The sequence below is a fragment of the Ipomoea nil genome, unplaced genomic scaffold (genome assembly GCF_001879475.1).
Source record: "Ipomoea nil cultivar Tokyo-kokei standard unplaced genomic scaffold, Asagao_1.1 scaffold0415, whole genome shotgun sequence".
In the NCBI taxonomy this organism is placed as follows: domain Eukaryota; kingdom Viridiplantae; phylum Streptophyta; class Magnoliopsida; order Solanales; family Convolvulaceae; genus Ipomoea; species Ipomoea nil.
In genome coordinates this window covers 1,460,540-1,482,426 of record NW_017616843.1, presented here as the reverse complement: position 1 = coordinate 1,482,426, position 21,887 = coordinate 1,460,540, and the positions used below count along the sequence as shown (strand labels likewise).

The 21,887-nt window shown below is 40.8% G+C and overlaps 3 protein-coding genes across 3 annotated transcripts; all 3 read left to right on the top strand.

The window, feature by feature from the left end:
• Nucleotides 1–50: 50 nt before the first annotated feature.
• On the top strand, nt 51–674 carry LOC109172176 (pathogenesis-related genes transcriptional activator PTI6-like). The gene has a single exon (XM_019321326.1). The coding sequence runs from the start codon at nt 51–53 to the stop codon at nt 672–674; it is 624 nt and encodes a 207-aa protein (XP_019176871.1).
• An 11,772-nt stretch (nt 675–12,446) lies between these two features.
• Nucleotides 12,447–12,749, top strand: LOC109172175 (pathogenesis-related genes transcriptional activator PTI6-like). The gene has a single exon (XM_019321325.1). The coding sequence runs from the start codon at nt 12,447–12,449 to the stop codon at nt 12,747–12,749; it is 303 nt and encodes a 100-aa protein (XP_019176870.1).
• A 2,790-nt stretch (nt 12,750–15,539) lies between these two features.
• On the top strand, nt 15,540–16,187 carry LOC109172174 (pathogenesis-related genes transcriptional activator PTI6-like). The gene has a single exon (XM_019321324.1). It carries the CDS (start codon nt 15,540–15,542, stop codon nt 16,185–16,187), a length of 648 nt encoding a protein of 215 aa, XP_019176869.1.
• The last annotated feature ends 5,700 nt before the right edge of the window (nt 16,188–21,887 follow it).

Here is a 21,887-nt window from a genome sequence, read left to right as displayed (position 1 = left end):
CGTCAGTAGTATTGTTTTAGTCGATTCTTGAGGGTAGTTCAAGATAGGGGATGCTACGGAACAGAGTTCTATGGATCGTGGTCACTGACAGTGCCGCCACAGACTACTCCGATGATGAAGGGGAGAGGGCGGTGGGGATGTGGAGGAGGGTGAAGAGGCACATGTGGGGGATCAAGTTTGTGCCGATGCCGCCGTTTGATGCCTGCAGCCAAAAGTTCAGAGGAGTGCGTAAGTGGCCAAGGGGGCGTTGGGCGTTGGAGATTTGCGACCCCACCCGGGGGAAACGCCTCTGGCTCGACACCTATGACAGCCCGGAAGAAACTGTCGTCGTGTACGACAACGCCTCCGTGAGACTAAAAGGCCTTGACGCCGTCACCAACTTCTTGAAAAATACGGTAACCGAGACGGCCGTTGATACCTCGCTCACCTCAAGCAACACGGCTCTATCCCCCGCCTCCGTCCTCTGTTACGACGACTTCACTCCGTTCGATAGACCTGTGCAGAGTACCTTCATCCCAAACGAAGCTGCCGCTGTCAACGAATTCAAGGCGTTAGATAATCTGGATTTCGAAAACTTTGACTTTGACTTTTACTTCTTCGGCTTAACAATTTTTCCATTATTCCCAACACACTGCGTCCATGAATTTGACGAGTTTGATGCTGAAAATTATTAGGACACCCCGTTCTTTTATGTTGTACTGTTTAATTTTTTTTAGGGTGTAATGCAACCGTGATGTGGCATTTTTTGGGGGCAAATCAAGAAATGTGGGTAACTGTGATATGGAATGGAGCATCTGGTCCGAATGAAATTCAAATTGGCTGGCTTGTGTGAACTGTGGAACTCTAATTTTCATCAAGCTGACAGCATGGTTGATCCAAAAAAATTATTTATTTATTATTCTAAAAATTATAATCTATATGCATATCTATAACATAAATTAAAATTTATAATTTCAATTTTAAAGCGAAATCGTCAGGAAACGAGAACTCCTAGAGTTTCCAGATCGGTACTCAAAATACAATTCCTATATCTAAAGCTACCCGCTGCCACCACTGGGCAATCGAACTCCCTAGGCAAATAGAAAGTTGCGAAGATCCTCCGTCTGGGTGGCCAACACCAGTCTGAACAGCGTCTGAGACTGTAGTCTCCATTTGCAATGCCAAGCATGAGCCTCGGCTACCAACGACATCCACGAACTGCGACGAAACAACCTAAAATGCCAGGAAGCCAAGCATGAGTCCCTTTTTTGTCAGCGACCTCTGTTTGCTGGAAATTGGCCCACTGCGCAACGACCTCCGGAAGATCCGCCGATCGACGATCTGACCTGCAGCGAACGTTCTTTGGACATATCCGACACCATCCACACCATCTGATCCTCCATGCAACGACTCCATCGGGGAAGCTTTGAGCGATGAAATCTGGGTTCGATTTCGAGAAGCCTTTGCTGACTTCTCACCAAATTGAGGACGGCGATCACGTTGTATAGGCCGGACAAGACCCTGGAAAGGTCGTGAGAGAGGTTCGCCTCTCCGGTGAACTGTTGTGGCGGCCGCGTCTGAGCAGTGGTGACGACCCTCTCTGGCGAACCTTGTTTTTCCGGCGAGCACGGCAGAGCAGCGGCGATGGCTTCGACGGTGGTCTACCCCTCTCCTCCTATGTCCGGCAGCGGCGATGACTTCGACATTTCAGAGCACTGTGACATTGTCGAACATTGTGACTTATTTTTGAGTTGTTCAAGGAACCTAAAGTTACATCCCTTGGGATTCTAAAAGTCACGTCCCTTGGATTTTTTTTTTTGATAACCCCCTTGGGATTTCTTTAAATGCCGCAGAATTGGTGCGTTTTTTTTTTTGTTTTTTTTTTTTTAAGCAGAATTGGTGCGTTAATCCTCTCATCTCCTCCCATCTCCTTCTTGAAAGGTTTGTTTCGAATATTCATATTATTCTCTTATTTCTATTTTTTTTTCCAGATTTTATAGAGCTATATTATGATTTTTTATTTTTTATCTTCAGTTTTTACTTGTGAGTCATTGGAATTATGGAAGAAAAAGATAGAATTAGTGAACTCCCTGCCGGTATACTTGACAATATTATGAGATTTATGCCAATTCTAGATGCTGCCATAGTTGAAATTTTATCTTCCATCTGGAAGGATATCTGGTTTAGTTTGACAGAACTTTGTTTTGACAGTGATTTCTTTGATTACTTATGTCTTAAATATTCCGATGAGGCTTTGGAATTTCATATTTCTGGAGTAGTCAACAACATTTTCATGCGAAGCCAAGCATGAGCCTCGGCTACCAACGGCATCCAAGGACTGTGACGGAACAACCTAAAACGCCAGGAAGCCAAGCATGAGCCCCTTCTTTGTCAGCGGCCTGTGTTTGCTGGAAATTGGCCCACTGCGAAACCACCTCTAGAAGATCCAGTGACCGCCGATCGACGATCTGACCAGCGGCGAACGTTCTTTGGACATATCCGACACCATCCACATCATCTAATCCTCCATGGAACGACTCCATCGGGGAAGCTTTGAGCGATGAAATCTGGGTCCGATTGCGAGAAGCCTCTGCTGACGTTCGATCACCAAATTGAGGATGGCGATCACGTTGTATAGGGCGGACGAGACCATGGAAAGATCGCGAGAGAGGTTCGCCTCTCCGGCGAACTGTTTCGGCTGCCGCGGCTGAGCAGTTGCGACGAGCAGCAGCGACGAGCCTCTCTGGCGACCCTTGTTTTTTCGGCGAGCAGGGCTGAGCAGCAGCGATGGCTTCGACGGTGGTCTACCCCTCTCCTCCTCTGTCCGGCAGTGGCGATGGCTTCGACATTGTAAAGCACTGTGACTTGTTTTTGAGATGTGCAAGAAACCTAAAAGTTACATCCCTTGGGATTTCTTTAAATGCCGCAGAATTGGTGCGTTTTTTTAAAGCAGAATTGGTGCGTTAATCCTCTCATCTCCTCCCATCTCCTACTTGAAAGGTTTGTTTCGAATATTCATATTATTCTCTTATTTCTTTTTTTTTTCAAGATTTTATAGAGCTATATTATGATTTTTTTTTTCAGTTTTTACTTGTGAGTCATTGGAATTATGGAAGAAAAAGATAGAATTAGTGAACTCCCTGCCGGTATACTTGACAATATTATGAGATTTATGCCAATTCTAGATGCTGCCATAGTTGAAATTTTATCTTCCATCTGGAAGGATATCTGGTTTAGTTTGACAAAACTTTGTTTTGACAGTGATTTCTTTGATTACTTATGTCTTAAATATTCCGATGAGGCTTTGGAATTTCATATTTCTGGAGTAGTCAACAACATTTTCATGCGGCACAATGGATGTATTCATAAAGTTATCTTCAATTTCTGTGGAGATATATTGGATTTCGCAAATGATGATATAGCTAATTTTTGAAAAACAACTTGAATCAGTGGTTTCGACTTGGTAGTTTGAAGATCATCCCATCTTGTAATTGTAGTGTTTTAAAATTAGGAATAAACCCCCTATTGGGGTTGCCCTAATAATAACATAATTAAATTTTAAAAAATATTAGATATTATAATACACACATTTTTAATTTTTAATAAAATTAATTCTACTTGGTATAATAATTCATAATGTTATGTTTTCCCCCCAAAACAGCAAAAAAGTAAAACTCTTGCACGTACCCTTTTTCTCTTCCCTATAACAATACCTACATCTCAGTTCGCTTTTATTTTTTTGTTTATTTATTTATTTATTTATTTTTTTGAAACCAGCACTTCTCAGTTCTACTCACCCTACGGCATACGCCATAGATTTGTTGTTTTTTTTTTTAAATGTACAGTTCTAGAGAGATGTATATTATCTCATCCTTCAAGTCTACTCATCGTCAGTAGTCTTGTTTCAGTCGATTCTTGAGGGTAGTTCGGGATAGGGGATGCTCCGGAACAAAGTTCTACGGATTGTGGTCACTGACAGTGACGCCACGGACTCCTCCGATGATGAAGGGGAGAGGGCGGTGGGGATTTGGAGGAGGGTGAAGAAGCACATGTGGGGGATCAAGTTTGTGCCGACGCCGTCGTTTGACGCCTGCAGCCGGAAGTTCAGAAGAGTGTGTAAGCGGCCGAAGGGGCGTTGGGCGGTGGAGATTCGCGACCCCACCCGTGGGAAACACCTCTGGCTCAGCACCTATGACAGCCCGGAAGAAGCTGTTGCCGTGTACAACAACACCTCCGTGAGACTAAAAGGCCCTGACGCCGTCACCAACTTCCCAAAAAAAACGGTAACTGAGACGACCGTCGATACCTCGCTTACCTCAAGCCACGCAGCTCTGTCCCCCGCCTCCGTCCTCCGTTACGACGACTTCACTCTGTTTGATAGCCCTGTGCATAGTGACTTCATCCCAAACGAAGCTGTCACCGTCAACGAATTCATAGCTTTAGAAAATATGGATTTCGGAAACTTTGACTTTGACTTCGACTTCGACTTCTTCGGCTTACCAAGTTTTCCATTATTCGCAACACACTGCGTCCATGAATTTGACGAGTTTGAAGCTGAAATTTATTAGAACACCCCGTTCTTTATTGTTGAACTGTTAAATTTTTTTAGGGTGTAATGCAACCGTGATGTGGCATTTTTTGGGGGCTATCAAGAAATGTGTGTAACTGTGATATGGAATGGAGCATCTGGTCCGAATGAAATTTCAAATTGGCTGGTTTGTGTGAACTGTGGAACTCTAGTTTTCATCAAGCTAACAGTATGGTTGATCCAAAAAAACTATTTATTTATTTATTTCTTATTCTAAAAAGTATAATCTATAACATAAATTAAAATTTATAATTTCAATTTTAAAGCGAAATCGTCAAGAAAAGAGAACTCCTAGAGTTACCAGAACGGTACTCAAAATACAATTTCCTATATCTAAAGCTACCCGCCTCGACCACTGGGCAATCGAACTCCCTAGGCAATCAGAAAGTTGCGAAGATCCTCCGTCTGGGTGGCCAACACCAGTATGAGCAGCGGCTGAGACCGTTGTCTCCATTTGCGAAGCCAAGCATGAACCTCGGCTACCAACGGCATCCACGGACTGCGACGGAACAACCTAAAACGCCAGGAAGCCAAGCATGAGCCCCTTCTTTGGCAGCGACCTCTGTTTGCTGGAAATTGGCCCACTGTGCAACGATCTCCGTAAGATCCAGCGACCGCCGATCGACGATCTGACCAGCGGCGAACGTTCTTAGGACATATCCGACACCATCTGATCCTCCATGCAACGACTCCATCGGGGAAGCTTTGGGCGATGAAATCTGGGTCCGATTGCGAGAAGCCTCTGCTGACGTTCGATCACCAAATTGAGGACGGCGATCACGTTGTATAGTTCGGACGAGACCCTGGAAAGGTCGCGAGAGAGGTTCGCCTCTCCGGCGAACTGTTGCAGCGGCCGCGGTTGAGCAATGGCGACGAGAAGCAACGACGACCCTCTCTAGCGAACCTTGTTTTTCCAGCTCTCCTCCTCTGTCCGGCAGCGGCGATGGCTTCGAAATTGCAGAGCACTGTGACATTGTCGAGCATTGTGACTTGTTTTTTAGATTGGTGCAAGGAACCTAAAAGTTACATCCCTTGGGATTCTAAAAGTCACGTCCCTTGGATTTTTTTTTGATAACCCCCCTGGGATTTCTTTAAACGCCGCAGAATTGGTGAGTTTTTTTTTTAAAAGCAGAATTGGTGCATTAATCCTCTCATCTCCTTCCTGAAAGGTTTGTTTCAAATATTCACATTATGCGTTGATTTTATTTTCAAGATTTTATAGAGCTATATTCTGATTTTTTTTCTTCAGTTTTTGCTTGTGAGTCATTGGAATTTTATCTTCCATCTAGAAGGATATCTGGTTTAGTTTGACAAAACTTTGTTTTGACAGTGATTTCTTTGATTACTTATGTCTTAAATATTCCGATGAGACTTTGGAATTTCCTATTTCTGGTGTAGTCAACAACATTTTCTTGCAGCACAATGGACTTATTCACAAAGTTAACTTCAATTTCTGTGGAGATATATTGGATTTCGCAAATGATGATATAGCTAATTTGTTGAAAAATAACTTGAATAAGTGGTTTCTTCTTCTCACCCAGAATGGTGTTGAAGTAATTGACATTTCTTGTCCCGAAAATTCGGGATACCTGGTGTCGAATTGCATATTTTCTTGCCCAACATTGAAGAGATTGAAAATTTCTGAAATCCGTGTTGAACTATTAGATGTCTATGAACTTCCAAATCTGACATCACTTTATCTTGAATATGTTGACTTTTTGTCTGGAGATTATTCGGATTATGTTGTTTATCTTCCCATGCTAGAGGATCTCTCATTTTGTTATTCTGGAAACATATTTGATTTTCACATTGTTGCAGCAAAACTTTGTAGTTTGAAGACCATCCCATCTTGTAATTGTAGTGTTCTAAAATTAGGAATAAACCCCCTATTGGGGTTGCCATAATAATAGCATAATTAAATTTTAAAAAATATTAAATATTATAATACTCACATTTTTAATTTTTAATAAAATTAATTCTACTTGGTATTATAATTCATAATGTTATGTTTTTTCTCCCCAAAACAGCAAAAAAGTAAAACTCTTGCACTTATCATTTTTCTTTTCCCTATAACAATACCTATCTCTCAGTTTGCTTTTTTTTTTTTTTTTTTTTTTTGACACCAGCACTTCTCTGTTCTAGTCACCCTACGGCCTACGCCATTGATTTGTTTTTTTTCAATGTACAGTTCTAGAGGGATGTATATTATCTCATCCTTCAAGTCAAATCATTGTCAGTAGTACTGTTTCAGTCGATTCATGAAGGTAGTTCGGGATAGGGGATCCTCGGGAACAGAGTTCTATGGATCGTGGTCACTGACGGCGACGCCACGGACTCCTCCGACGATGAAGGGGAGAGGGCAGTGGGGATGTGAAGGAGGGTGAAGAGGCACATATGGGGGATCAAGTTTGTGCCGACGTCGCCGTTTGATGCCTGCAGTCGGAAGTTCAAAGTAGGGCGTAAGCGGCCGAGGGGGCGTTGGGCGGTGGAGATTCACGTCCCCACCCGGGGGAAACGCCTCTGGCTCGGCACCTATGACAGACCGGAAGAAGCCACCGCCGTGTACGACAACGCCTCCGTGAGACTAAAAGGCCCTGACGCCGTCACCAACTTCAGGAAAAAAATGGTAACCGAGACGACCGTCAATACCTCGCTCACCTAAAGCAACGCGGCTCTGTCCCACACCTCCGTCCTCCGTTACAAAGACTTCACTCCGTTCGATAGCCCTGTGCAGAGTGACTTCATCCCAAACGAAGCTGCCGCCGTCTACGAATTCATTGCGTTAGAAAATATGGATTTCGGAAACTTTGACTTTGACTTCGACTTCGACTTCTTCGGCTTACCAAGTTTTCCATTATTCGCAACACACTGCGTCCATGAATTTGACGAGTTTGAGGCTGAAATTTATTAGAACACCCCGTTCTTTATTGTTGAACTGTTAAATTTTTTTAGGGTGTAATGCAACCGTGATGTGGCATTTTTTGGGGGCTAATCAAGAAATGTGTGTAACTGTGATATGGAATGGAGCATCTGGTCCGAATGAAATTTCAAATTGGCTGGCTTGTGTGAACTGTGGAACTCTAGTTTTCATCAAGCTAACAGTATGGTTGATCCAAAAAAAATATTTATTTATTTAATTATTATTCTAAAAATTATAATCTATATCCATATCTATAACATAAATTAAAATTTATAATTTCAATTTTTAAGCAAAATCGTCAGGAAACGAGAGCTACTAGAGTTTTCAGATCGGTACTCAAAATACAATTCCTATATCTAAAGCTACCCGCCGCCACCTCTGGGAAATCGAACGCCCTAGGCAATCAGAAAGTTGCGAAGATCCTCCGTCTGGGTGGCCAACACCAGTTTGACCAGCGGTTTAGACCGAAGTCTCCATTTGCGAAGCCAAGCATGATTCTCGGCTACCAACGGCATCCACGGACTACGACGGAACAACCCAAAACGTCAGGAAGCCAGGCATGAGCCCCATCTTTGTTAGTGACCTGTAGAAGATCCGTCGACCGCCGATCGACGATCTGACCAGCGGCGAACGTTCTTTGGACATATCCAACACCATCCACATCATCTAATCCTCCATGGAACGATTCCATCGGGGAAGCTTTGAGCGATGAAATCTTGGTCCGATTGCGAGATGCCTCTGCTGACGTTCGATCACCAAATTGAGGACGGCAATCACGTTGTATAGGGCGGACGAGACCCTGGAAAGGTCGCGAGAGAGGTTCGCCTCTCCGGCGAACTGTTTCGGCGTCCGCGGCTGAACAGTTGCGACGAGCAGCAGCGACGACCGTCTCTGGCGACCCATGTTTTTCCGGCGAGCAGGGCTGAGCAGCGGCGATGGCTTCGACGGTGGTCTACCCCTCTCCTCCTCTGTCCGGCAGTGGCGATGGCTTCGACATTGTAGAGCACTGTGACTTGTTTTTGAGATGTGCAAGAAACCTAAAAGTTACATCCCTTGGGATTCTAAAAGTCACGTCCCTTGGATTTTTTTTTGATAACCCCCTTGGGATTTCTTTAAATGCCACAGAATTGGTGCGTTTTTTTTAAAGCAGAATTGGTGCGTTAATCCTCTTATCTCCTTCCTGAAAGGTTTGTTTCGAATATTTATATTATTCTATGATTTCTTTTTTTTTTCATAATATTATAGAGCTATATTCTGATTTTTTTTTTCAGTTTTTGCTTGTGAGTCATCGGAATTATGGTCGAATAAGATAGAATTAGTGAACTCCCTGCCGGTATACTTGGCAATATTATGGGATTTTTTTCCCATTCGAGATGCTGTCAGAGTTGCAATTTTATCTTCCATCTGGAAGGATATCTGGTTTGGTCTGACAAAACTTTGTTTTGACAGTGATTTCTTTGATTACTTATGTCTTAAATATTCCGATGAGGGTTTGGAATTTCTTATTTCTGGAGTAGTCAATAACATTTTCTTGCGGCACAATGGACGTATTCACAAAGTTATCTTCAATTTCTGTGGAGATATATTGGATTTCGCAAATGATGATATAGCTAATTTGTTGGAAAACAACTTGAATCAGTGGCTTCTTCTTCTCACCCAGAATGGTGTTGAAGTAATTGACATTTCTTGTCCCGAAAATTCGGGATACCTGGTGTCAAATTGCTTTTTTTTCTTGCCCAACATTGAAGATATTGAAACTTTCTAAAGTCCGTGTTGAACTAGTAGATGTCTATGAACTTCCAAATGTGATATCACTTTATCTTGAATATGTTGACTTTTTGTGTGGAGATTATTCGGATTATGTTGTTTATCTTCGCATGCCAGAGGATCTCTCATTTTGTTATTCTGGAAACATATTTGATTTTCACATTGTTGCACCAAAACTTGGTAGTTCGAAGACCATCCCATCTTGTAATTGTAGTGTTCTAAAATTAGGATTAAACCCCCTACTGGGGTTGCCATAATAATAACATAATTAAGTTTTAAAAAATATTAAATATTATAATACTCACATTTTTAATTTTTAATAAAATTAATTCTACTTGATATCATAATTCATAATGTTATGTTTTCCCCCCAAAACAGCAAAAAAAGTAAAACTCTTGCACTTACCCTTTTTCTCTTCCCTATAGCAATACCTACCTCTCAGTTTGTTTTTTTTTTTTTTTTTTTTTTTCTTTTTTTTTTGAAACCAGCACTTCTCAGTTCTACTCACCATACGGCCTACGCCATAGATTTTTTTTTTTCAATGTACAGTTCTAGAGGGATGTATATTATCTCATCCTTCAAGTCAACTCATCGTCAGTAGTATTGTTTTAATCGATTCTTGAGGGTAGTTCAGGATAGGGGATGCTCCGGAACAGAGTTCTATGGATCGTGGTCACTGACGGCGACGCCATGGACTCCTCCGACGATGAAGGGGAGAGGGCGGTGGGGATGTGGAGGAGGGTGAAGAGGCACATGTGGGGGATCAAGTTTGTGCCGATGCTGCCGTTTGATGCCTGCAGTCGGAAGTTCAAAGTAGGGCGTAAGCGGCCGAGGGGGCGTTGGGCGGTGGATATTTGCGACCCCACCTGGGGGAAACGCCTCTGGCTCGGCACCTATGACAGCCCGGAAGAAGCCACCGCCGTGTACGACAACGCCTCCGTGAGACTAAAAGGCCCTGACGCCGTCACCAACTTTTGGAAAAAAATGGTAACCGAGACGACCGTCAATACCTCGCTCACCTCAAGCAACGCGGCTCTGTCCCACACCTCCGTCCTCCGTTACGAAGACTTCACTACGTTCGATAGCCCTGTGCAGAGTGACTTCATCCCAAACGAAGCTGCCGCCGTCTACGAATTCATGGCGTTAGATAATATGGATTTCGGAAACTTTGACTTTGACTTCGACTTCGACTTACCAAGTTTTCCATTATTCTCAACACACTGCGTCCATGAATTTGACGAGTTTGATGCTGAAATTTATTAGAACACCCCGTTCTTTATTGTTGAACTGTTAAATTTTTTTAGGGAGTAATGCAACCGTGATGTAGCATTTTTTGGGGGCTAATCAAGAAATGTCTCTAACTGTGATATGGAATGGAGCATCTGGTCCGAATGAAATTTCAAATTGGCTGGCTTGTGTGAACTGTGGAACTCTAGTTTTCATCAAGCTAACAACATGGTTGATCCAAAAAAATTAATTAATTAATTATTTATTATTCTAAAAAGTATAATCTATATCCATATCTATAACATAAATTAAAATTTATAATTTTAATTTTAAAACGAAATCGTCAGGAAATGAGAACTACTAGAGTTTCCAGATCGGTACTCAAAATACAATTCCTATATCTAAAGCTACCCGCCGCCGCCACTGGGCAATCGAACTCCCTAGGAAATTAGAAAGTTGCGATGATCCTCCGTCTGGGTGGCCAATACCAGTCTGAGCAGCGGCTGAGTCCGTAGTCTCCATTTGCGAAGCCAAGCATAAGCCTTGGCTACCAACGGCATCCATGGACTGCGACGGAACAACATAAAACGCCAGGAAGCCAAGCATGAACCCCTTCTTTGTCAGCGAAATCTGATTGCTGGAAATTTGCCCACTGCGAAACCACCTCTGGAAGATTCGGCGACCGCCGATCGACGATCTGACCATCGGCGAACGTTCTTTGGACATATCCGACACCATTCACACCATCTGATCCTCCATGCAACGACTCCATCGGGGAAGCTTTGAGCGATGAAATCTGGGTTCGATTGTGAGTAATTGGAATTATGGAGCTATATTCTGATTTTTTTTTTCAGTTTTTGCTTGTGAGTCATTGGAATTATGGAAGAAAAAGGTAGAATTAGTGAACTCCCTGCCGGTATACTTGACAATATTATGGGATTTTTGCCCATTCGAGATGCTGTCAGAGTTGCAATTTTATCTTCCAACTAGAAGGAAATCTAGTTTAGTCTGACAAAACTTTATTTTGACAGTGATTTCTTTAATTACTTATGTCTTAAATATTCCGATGAGGCTTTGGAATTTCATATTTTTGGAGTAGTCAACAACATTTTCATGTGGCACAATAGACGTATTCACAAAGTTATCTTTAATTTCTATGGAGATATATTGGATTTCTCAAATTATGATATAGATAATTTGTTGAAAAACAACTTGAATCAGTGGTTTCTTCTTCTCACCCAGAATGGTGTTGAAGAAATTGACATTTCTTGTCCCGAAAATTCGGGATATCTGGTGTCGAATTGCATATTTTCTTGCCCAACATTGAAGAGATTGAAACTTTCTGAAGTCCATGTTGAACTAGTAGATGTCTATGAACTTCCAAATCTGACATCACTTTATCTTGAATTTGTTGACTTTTTGTCTGGAGATATTTCGGATTATGTTGTTTATCTTCCCATGCTAGAGGATCTCTCATTTTGTTATTCTGAAAACATATTTGATTTTTCACATTGTTACACAAAAATTTGGTAGTTTGAAGATCATCCCATCTTGTAATTGTAGTGTTCTAAAATTAAGAATAAACCCCCTATTGGGGTTGCCATAATAATAACATAATTAAATTTTAAAAAATATTAAATATTACTACGTATAATACTCACATTTTTAAATTTTAATAAAATTAATTCTACTTGGTATCATAATTCATAATGTTATGTTTTCCCCCCAAAACAGCAAATAAAGTAAAACTCTTGCACTTACCCTTTTTCTCTTCCCTATAACAATACCTACATCTCAGTTCGCTTTTTTTTTTTTTTTTTTTTTTGAAGCCAGCACTTCTCAGTTCTACTCACACTACGGCCTATGCCATAGATTTTGTTTTTTTTTTTTTCTATGTACAGTTCTAGAGGGATGTATATTATGTCATCCTTCAAGTCAACTCTTGAGGGTAGTTCGAGATAGTGGATGCTCTGGAACAGAGTTCTACTGATCGTGGTCACTGACTGCGACGCCACGGACTCCTCCGATGATGAAGGGGAGAGGGCGGTGAGGATGTGGAGGAGGGTGAAGTGGCACATGTGGGGGATCAAGTTTGTGTCGACGCTGCCGTTTAACGCCTGCTGCCGAAAGTTCAGAGGAGTGCTTAAGCGGCCGAGGGGGCGTTGGGCGATGGAGATTCGCGACCCCACCCGGGGGAAACGCCTCTGGCTCGGCAACTATGACAGCCTGGAAGAAGCCGCTGCCGTGTACGACAACGCCTCCGTGTGACTAAAAGGCCCTGACGCCGTCACCAACTTCCCGAAAAAAACGGTAACCGAGACGACCGTCGATACCTCGCTCACCTCAAGCAACGCGGCTCTGTCCCCCACCACCGTCCTCTGTTACGACGACTTCACTCCGTTCGATAGCCCTGTGCATAGTGACTTCATCCCAAACGAAGCTGCCGCCGTCAACGAATTCATGGCGTTAGATAATCTGGATATCGGAAACTTTGACTTTGACTTCGACTTCTTCGGCTTACCAAGTTTTCTATTATTCACAACACACTGCGTCCATGAATTTGACGAGTTTGATGCTGAAATTTATTAGAACACCCCGTTCTTTATTGTTGAACTGTTGAATTTTTTTAGGGTGTAATGCAACAGTGATGTGGCACTTTTTGGGGACTAATCATGATATGTGTGTATCTGTGATATGGAATAGAACATCTGATCCGAATGAAATTTCAAATTGGCTGGCTTGTGTGAATTGTGGAACTCTAGTTTTCACCAAGCTAACAGTATGGTTGATTCAAAAAAATTATTAATTTATTTATTTATTATTCTAAAAAGTATAGTCTATATCCGTGTTTATAACATAAATTAAAATTTATAATTCAATTTCAAAGTGAAATCGTCAGGAAACGAGAACTCCTAGAGTTTCCAGATCGGTACTCAAAATCCAATTCCTATATCTAAAGCTACCAGCCGCCACCACTGGGCAATCGAACTCCCTAGGCAATCAGAAAGTTGCGAAGATCCTCCGTCTGGGTGGCCAACACCAGTCTGTGCAGCGGCTGAGACCGTAGTCTCCATTTGTGAAGCTAAGCATGAGCCTCGGCTACCAACGGCATCCATGAATTGCGACGGAACAATCTAAAACGCCAGGAAGCCAAGCATGAGCCCCTTCTTTGTCAGCGACCTCTGTTTGCTGGAAATTGGCCCACTGCGCAACGACCTCCGGAAGATCCAGTGACCGCCGATCGACGATCTGACCAGCGGCGAACGTTCTTTGGACATATCCGACACCATCCACAATATCTGATCCTCCATGCAACGACTCCATCGGGGAAGCTTTGAGCGATGAAATTTGAATCCTATTGCGAGAAGCCTCTGCTGACGTTCGATCACCAAATTGAGGACGACGATCACGTTGTATAGGCCGGACGAGACCCTGGAAAGGTCGCGAGAGAGGTTCGCCTCTCCGGCGAACTGTTGCGGCGGCCGCGGCTGAGCATTGGCGACAAGCAGCAGCGACGACCTTCTCTGGCGACCCTTGTTTTTCCGGCGAGCAGGGTAGAGCAACGACGATGGCTTCGACGGTGGTCTACCCCTCTCCTCCTCTGTCCGGTAGCGGCGATGGCTTCGACATTGCAGAGCACTGTGACATTGTAGAGCATTGTGACTTGTTTTTGAGATGGGTGCAAGGAACATAAAATTTACATCACTTCGGATTCTAAAAGTCACGCCCCTTTGATTTTTTTTTGATAACCCCCTTGGGATTTCTTTAAATGCCACAAAATTGGTGCATTTTTTATAGCAGAATTGGTGCGTTAATCCTCTCATCTCCTTCTTGAAATGTTTGTTTCGAATATTCATATTATTCTCTGATTTTGTATTTTTTTTCAAGATTTTATTGAGCAATATTCTGATTTTTTTTCAGTTTTTGCTTGTGAGTCATTGGAATTATGGCAGAAAAAGATAGAATTAGTGAACACCCTGCTGGTATACTTGACAATATTATGGGATTTTTGCCCATTTGAGATGCTGCCAGAGTTGCAATTTTATCTTCCATTTGGAAGGATATCTGGTTTAGTCTGACAAAACCTTGTTTTGACAGTGATTTCTTTGATTACTTATGTCTTAAATATTCCGATGAGGCATTGGAATTTCCTATTTCTGGAGTAGTCAACAACATTTTCTTGCGGCACAATGGACGTATTCACAAAGTTATCTTCAATTTCTGTGGAGATATATTGGATTTTTCAAATGATGATATAGCTAATTTGTTGAAAAATAACTTGAATCAGTGGTTTCTTCTTCTCACCCAGAATGGTGTTGAAGAAATTGACATTTCTTGTCTCGAAAATTCGGGATACCTGGTGTCGAATTGCATATTTTCTTGCCCAACATTGAAGAGATTGAAAATTTATGAAGTCCGTGTTGAACTAGTAGATGTCTATGAACTTCCAAATCTGACATCACTTTATCTTGAATATGTTGACTTTTTGTCTGGAGATTATTCGGATTATGTTATTTGTCTTCCCATGCTAGAGGATCCCTCATTTTGTTATTCTGAAAACATATTTTATTTTCACATTGTTGCACCAAAACTTGGTAGTTTGAAGATCATCACATCTTGTAACTGTAGTGTTCTAAAATTAGGAATAAACCCCTATTGGGGTTGCCCTAATAATAACATAAATAAATTTTAAATAATATAAAATATTATAATATTCACATTTTTAATTTTTAATAAAATTAATTCTACTTGGTATCATAATTCATAATGTTATGTTTTCCCCCTAAAACAGCAAAAAAGTAAAACTCTTGCACTTACCCTTTTTCTCTTCCCTATAACAATACCTACATCTCAGTTCGCTTTTTTTTTTTTTTTTTTTTTTTTTTTTTTTTGAAACTAGCACTTCTCAGTTTTACTCACCCTACGGCCTACACCATAGATTTGTTTTTTTTTTTCTATGTACAGTTCTAGAGAGATGTATATTATCTCATCCTTCATGTCAACTCATCGTCAGTAGTATTGTTTCCGTCGATTCGTGAGGGTAGTTCGGGATAGGGGATGCTTTGGAACAGAGTTCTACGGATCGTGGTCACTGAGGGCAACGCCACGGACTCCTCCGACGATGAAGGGGAGAGGGCGGTGGGGATGTGGAGGAGGGTGAAGAGGCACATGTGGGGGATCAAGTTTGTGCCGACGCCGCCGTTTGACGCCTGCAGCCGGAAGTTCAAAGGAGTGCGTAAACGGCCGAGGGGGCGTTGGGTGGTGGAGATTCGCGTCCCCGCACGGGGGAAACGCCTCTGGCTCGGCACCTATGACAGCCGGAAAGAAGCCGCCACTCTGTACGACAACGCCTCCGTGAGACTAAAAGGCCCTAACGCCGTCACCAACTTCCCGAAAAAAACGGTAACCGAGACGGCCGTCGATACCTCGCTCACCTCAAGGAACGCGGCTCTGTCCCCCGCCTCCGTCCTCCGTTACGACGATTTCACTCCGTTCGATAGCCCTGTGCAGAGTGACTTCATCCCAAACGAAGCTGCCGCCGTCAACGAATTCTTTGCGTTAGATAATCTTGATTTCGAAAACTTTGACTTTGACTTTGACTTTGACTTTGACTTCGACTTCGACTTCTTCGGCTTACCAAGTTTTCCATTATTCGCTACACACTGCGTCCATGAATTTGACGAGTTTGATGCTGATATTTATTAGAACACCCCGTTCTTTATTGTTGAACTGTTAAATTTTTTTAGGGTGTAATGCAACCGTGATGTGGCATTTTTTGGGGGCTAATCAAAAATGTGTGTAACTGTGATATGGAATGGAGCATCTGGCCCGAATGAAATTTCAAATTGGCTGGCTTGTGTGAACTGTGGAACTCTAGTTTTCATCAAGCTAACAATATGGTTGATCCAAAAAAATTATTTATTTATTTATTTATTATTCTAAAAAGTATAATCTATATCCATATCTATAACATAAATTAAAATTTATAATTTCAATTTTAAAGCGAAATCGTCAGGAAACGAGAACTCCTAGAGTTTTCAGATCGGTACTCAAAATACAATTCCTATATCTAAAGCTACCCGCCGCCGCCATTGGGCAATCGAACACCCTAGGCAATCAGAAAGTTGCGAAGATCCTCCGTCTGGATGGCCAACACCAGTTTGAGCAACGGCTGAGACCGTAGTCTCCATTTGCAAAGCCAAGCATGAGCCTCGGCTACCAACGGCATCCACGGACTGCGACAGAACAACCTAAAACGCCAGGAAGCTAAGCATGAGCCCCTTCTTTGTCAGCAACCTCTGTTTGCTAGAAATTGGCCCACTGCGCAACGACCTCCGGAAGATCCAGAGACCGCCGATCGATGATCTGACCAGCGGCGAACGTTCTTTGGACATATCCGACACCATCCACACCATCTGATCTTCCATGCAACAACTCCATCGGGGAAGTTTTGAGCGATGAAATTTGGGTCCGATTGCGAGAAGCCTCTGCTGACGTTCGATCACCAAATTGAGGACGGCAATCACGTTGTATAGGCCGGACGAGACCCTGGAAAGGTCGCGAGAGAGGTTCGCCTCTCCGGCGAACTGTTGCTGCGGCTACGGTTGAGCAGTGGCGACGAGCAGCAGCGACGACCCTCTCTGGCGACCCTTGTTTTTCTGGCGAGCAGGGCAAAGCAGCGGCGATGGCTTCGACGGTGGTCTACCCCTCTCCTCCTCTGTCCTGCAGCGACGATGGCTTCGACATTGCAGAGCACTGTGACTTGTTTTTGAGATGTGCAAGGAACCTAAAAGGTACATCCCTTGGGATTCTAAAAGTCACGTTCCTTGAATTTTTTGTTTGATAACCCCCTTGGGATTTCTTTAAATGCCGCAGATTCGTGCGTTTTTTTTTTAAGCAGAATTGGTGCGATAATCCTCTCATCTCCTTCTTGAAAGGTTTGTTTCGAATATTCATATTATTCTCTGATTTCTTTTTTTTTTTCAAGATTTTATAGAGCTATATTCTGATTTTTATTTTTCCAGTTTTTGCTTGTGAGTCATTGTAATTATGGCAGAAAATGATAGAATTAGTGAACTCCCCGCCGGTATACTTGACAATATTATGGGATTTTTGCCCATTCGAGATGCTGCCAGAGTTGCAATTTTATCTTCCATCTAGAAGGATATCTGGTTTAGTCTGACAAAACTTTGTTTTGAGTTTTGACAGTGATTTCTTTGATTACTTATGTCTTAAATATTCCGATGAGGCTTTGGAATTTCCTATTTCTGGAGTAGTCAACAATATTTTCATGCGGCACAATGGACGTATTCACAATGTTATCTTCAATTTCTATGGAGATATATTGGATTTCTGAAATGATGATATAGCGAATTTGTTGAAAAACAACTTGAATCAGTGGCTTCTTCTTCTCACCCAGAATGGTGTTAACGAAATTGACATTTCTTGTCCCGAAAATTCAGGATACTTGGTGTCGAATTGCATATTTTCTTGCCCAACATTGAAGAGATTGAAACTTTCTGAGGTCCGTGTTGAACAAGTAGATGTCTATGAACTTCCAAATCTGACATCACTTTATCTTGAATATGTTGACTTTTTGTGTGGAGATTATTCGGATTATGTTATTTATCTTCCCATGCTAGAGGATCTCTCATTTTGTTATTCTGGAAACATATTTGATTTTCACATTCTTGCACCAAAACTTGGTAGTTTGAAGACCATCCCATCTTGTAATTGTAGTGAAGAATTTGATGTTCTGCCGACGACTAACTTGGACTTGAGATCTATATCATGTCTTATTTTATGTGCTTTGATTGTTGTTTTGAGGTAAATTTGACTCTTTTTTTGTTTAATTATATTTGCTTTTTTATAAAATGTGTTTTGTGTTTAATTATATTTTTATAAAATGTTTTTTAGGAACTTACTACTGTTTTTTATAAAATGTTTTTTAGGAATATTTTTATAATATGTATTATGTTTCTCTTGATTTTTATGGTCTTTATTAAAGTACTTTCTACTACAGTGGGACATGCCCCTGCACTAAACATTGAAATCCTCAAGTTACATATACCAAATGATATAAATAATTCTACATTCATACATCTGCTGCGAGCATGCCCAAAATTATGCGAACTTGAAATAGGTTATCTAAAGGTAATCTTCATTTGTGTGTGAGTGTGTGTGTGTGTATATATATATATATATATATATATATATATATATATATATATATTGTTACATTTCTTTATCACAAAATCCACGCACCTTAAGTTTCAACAATTACTCACATTAAGTACACGTACAACACATGCACTGCACGCACCTTAAGTACAAAAATCACGCACCTTAATTTCAACAACTACTCATATTAAACACATATTAAACACATATTAATCCACGCACCTTAAGCACAAAACCCACGCACCTTAAGTTTCAACAACTACGCACATTAATCACACAATCCACGCACCTTAAGTTTCAACAACTACTCACATTAATCACACAATCCACGCACCTTAAGTTTCAAGAACTACTCACATTAAGCACACAATCCATGCACCTTAAGTTTCAACAACTACTCACAATACATTAAGTACACAACCCACGCACCTTAAGCACAAAAACCACGCATCTTAGGAAGGAAAATCACACCTCAAATTTGACCTAGATGCAAAAATTACAAAATTGTCACTGTATTTTTTTTAAAAAAAATTATTAATCATGGACGTTGATTTAAGTAATATTAACTCAGATTTAACCGCACAAGAGACGTCCAACCGCACGGGAACTGGATTATATATATATATATATATATATATATATATATATATATATATATATATATATATATAGTCTTAAATTAGCGGACCATGCACAAAAACAACTAACGTACTGCATTGTTGATTAAGGGAGAGGTTAATTAAGAGTGAAGAAGAACGGATGATGATGGTCTAAAAGAGACACTCCCCGCCTTTTATACTACACTTATAGACGTACCCTTAAGGCCCATCAATATTTATAGTAGTGCAAACCCAAATGGTTTTCTAATGTGGAACAAATTAAAGACTATTTAAAAGCCTTCACAAATAACTCCAATTTTTCGAATACAATAGGTAAACTTTGAGAATCAATATCTTCTTATTCACTATTTTTTAACGTATAAGATATCAAATTCAACTTCTAAGTTAGAAAAATTCAAATTCACTTTGACTAAATTAAAATCAAATTGAAAGTGAACACATTCAAATTTATATTACAAAATGACCAATATAATAATAACTTCATTATAAGTTTTAACTTTTAAAGTACAGATGAATTATATTTTTCGCATGGGCGGCAGAGGATAATGTGTTAATCAAATAATATTAATTTCTGTCATGGTTTAACTATTATTTAAATGATATTTGCATGCACGTTTTAGGTGCGTGCAGGCATTACTATATATTATACTATTATGCATGAATGAATTTGATTGGTCTGCTCAGTCTATAAATTTGTGTGTCCCTTCCGAATTGAAACACCAAACTAAAGCAAATCCAAAAATCTTATTGTCTATTGTATTGTATTGTGCCCTAATATAAGCTCCCTCAAAATGAAGACCGTTTTCTTTCTCTTGCTCTCAATTTGTGTCCTCCCACTCACCATCTCAACTTCACCTCCGTTCATCCGCCTCCCAACTAAGGCAGCCTCTCCGGTGATAGACACCGAAGGCAACCCCGTTGTTGGCGGGACCATATACTATGCTCGCGAGAGTAAATTAGGTTCGGAAAGCGGCATAAGCGTAACCAATTTCAAAAATGTTGGCTCTTGCCCAACCGACGTATACCTAAATTTGAGCATAATCACATACCCGCCACAGCCGCCAGCCATACTCCGCCCCATAATTTTTCACCCACTCGATGACCCTACAGGGGTCGTCTATGAATCTGACCCAATAAACATAGAGTTTTACGAGACTAACCCGGTCGACCCCTGCCCGACCAAGTGGAAGCTAGACCAAGACATCATAGTGGCCGGCTTTGAACCATCTACGTTTAGTATCAAGGTTAGCGACTCAGCAGCTAACACTTATATCTTCACCGGGATTGGCATCGTCGACGACCTTAACCGATTGGGAATCGCTGATATTCCATTTGGCTTCCTATTCTCCACCAAGTGATTAAAATCTATGGGCAACCAAAAGTATTCGATCTATGGAATGTTATATATAAGAGAAAATTGTAAAAACTGTCCCTCTATAATATGATAATTATCAATGTCACTGTAAACAAAGAAAATTGAATATATATTTAGAAATTCAGAATCCTGAATTACATGTCAAATATCAATGCGGTGTGGGTACATGTCTCTGGATATCCTCTGATTCTTCAATTGGTGCCTTGAACACTCCACCATTGAAGGGCCTCCGGGTTTCAAGTGGCTTGATCTTCAAAGAAGGGCTTGAATATATAGCTTGTTCTTCTTGAAGGGCCTCCGGGTTCAAATGGCTTGATCTTCAATGGAGGTTTGGATCAATAGGCATAGGCATGATCATTATGGAGGAGAGACTTCTACTTTCAGTATCACATTTTTATTGTGATCCTGAATAATATTTTTCTAGATGTTTACATCACTTTTCCTAGGATGTGTGTGATTACATAGAAATGAGAGCTCCTATTTATAGCCGTAGGATAGAGAGTTTTGATAAGCTCAAACTCTTTTGATATTATCTAATTAACAAATTAGATAATATCAATATTATCCAAAATATTTCAAATATTTCAAATATATTCAAATATACTAATATTGATAAATAATCAATATTTATCAAAATTTAAGTGTCTACAAATGCCCCCTCGAGACTTGCTTGTACACCACTTGAGAGCATATAAAACTTGAAAGTATGTAGTGCAAGAAAGTCTCGACACTACAACTTAAAGATATAAGGCCGTTTCAACTCGTGCCAAGGAGCCTTGAATGATATGAGGCCGTTTTAACTCGTGCCAAGGAGTATCATTTAGCCTCCTCCATTTCAAATTTCATATGGGGTTTGCCCCCATACCGGTTGAAAGTGCCTATGAAGAGATGAGAGGCAGAGCTGTCCGATTGGGCGTGCCAATTTGTAAACAAAGAATTTTGAATATTACCAAATTTTATTCAATTTTCTTTGTTTACAATTATTATTATTATTATTATTATTATTATACTATTAAGATATTGCAAAACAAAAAAAAGGAAAAAAATATATAAAAAAAAAAACAAAACAAAACAAAAAAACGAAACAAAGTAAAACAGGAAAAAAAACCAAACGAAAAACAAAATAAAAAGAAGAAAAAGGCGAAAAAAAAAAAAAAAAACGAAAAGCAAAAGATTGAACGGAAAAAAAAAACAAAGCCAAAGCTAGAATATATAGAACATATGTTGAAT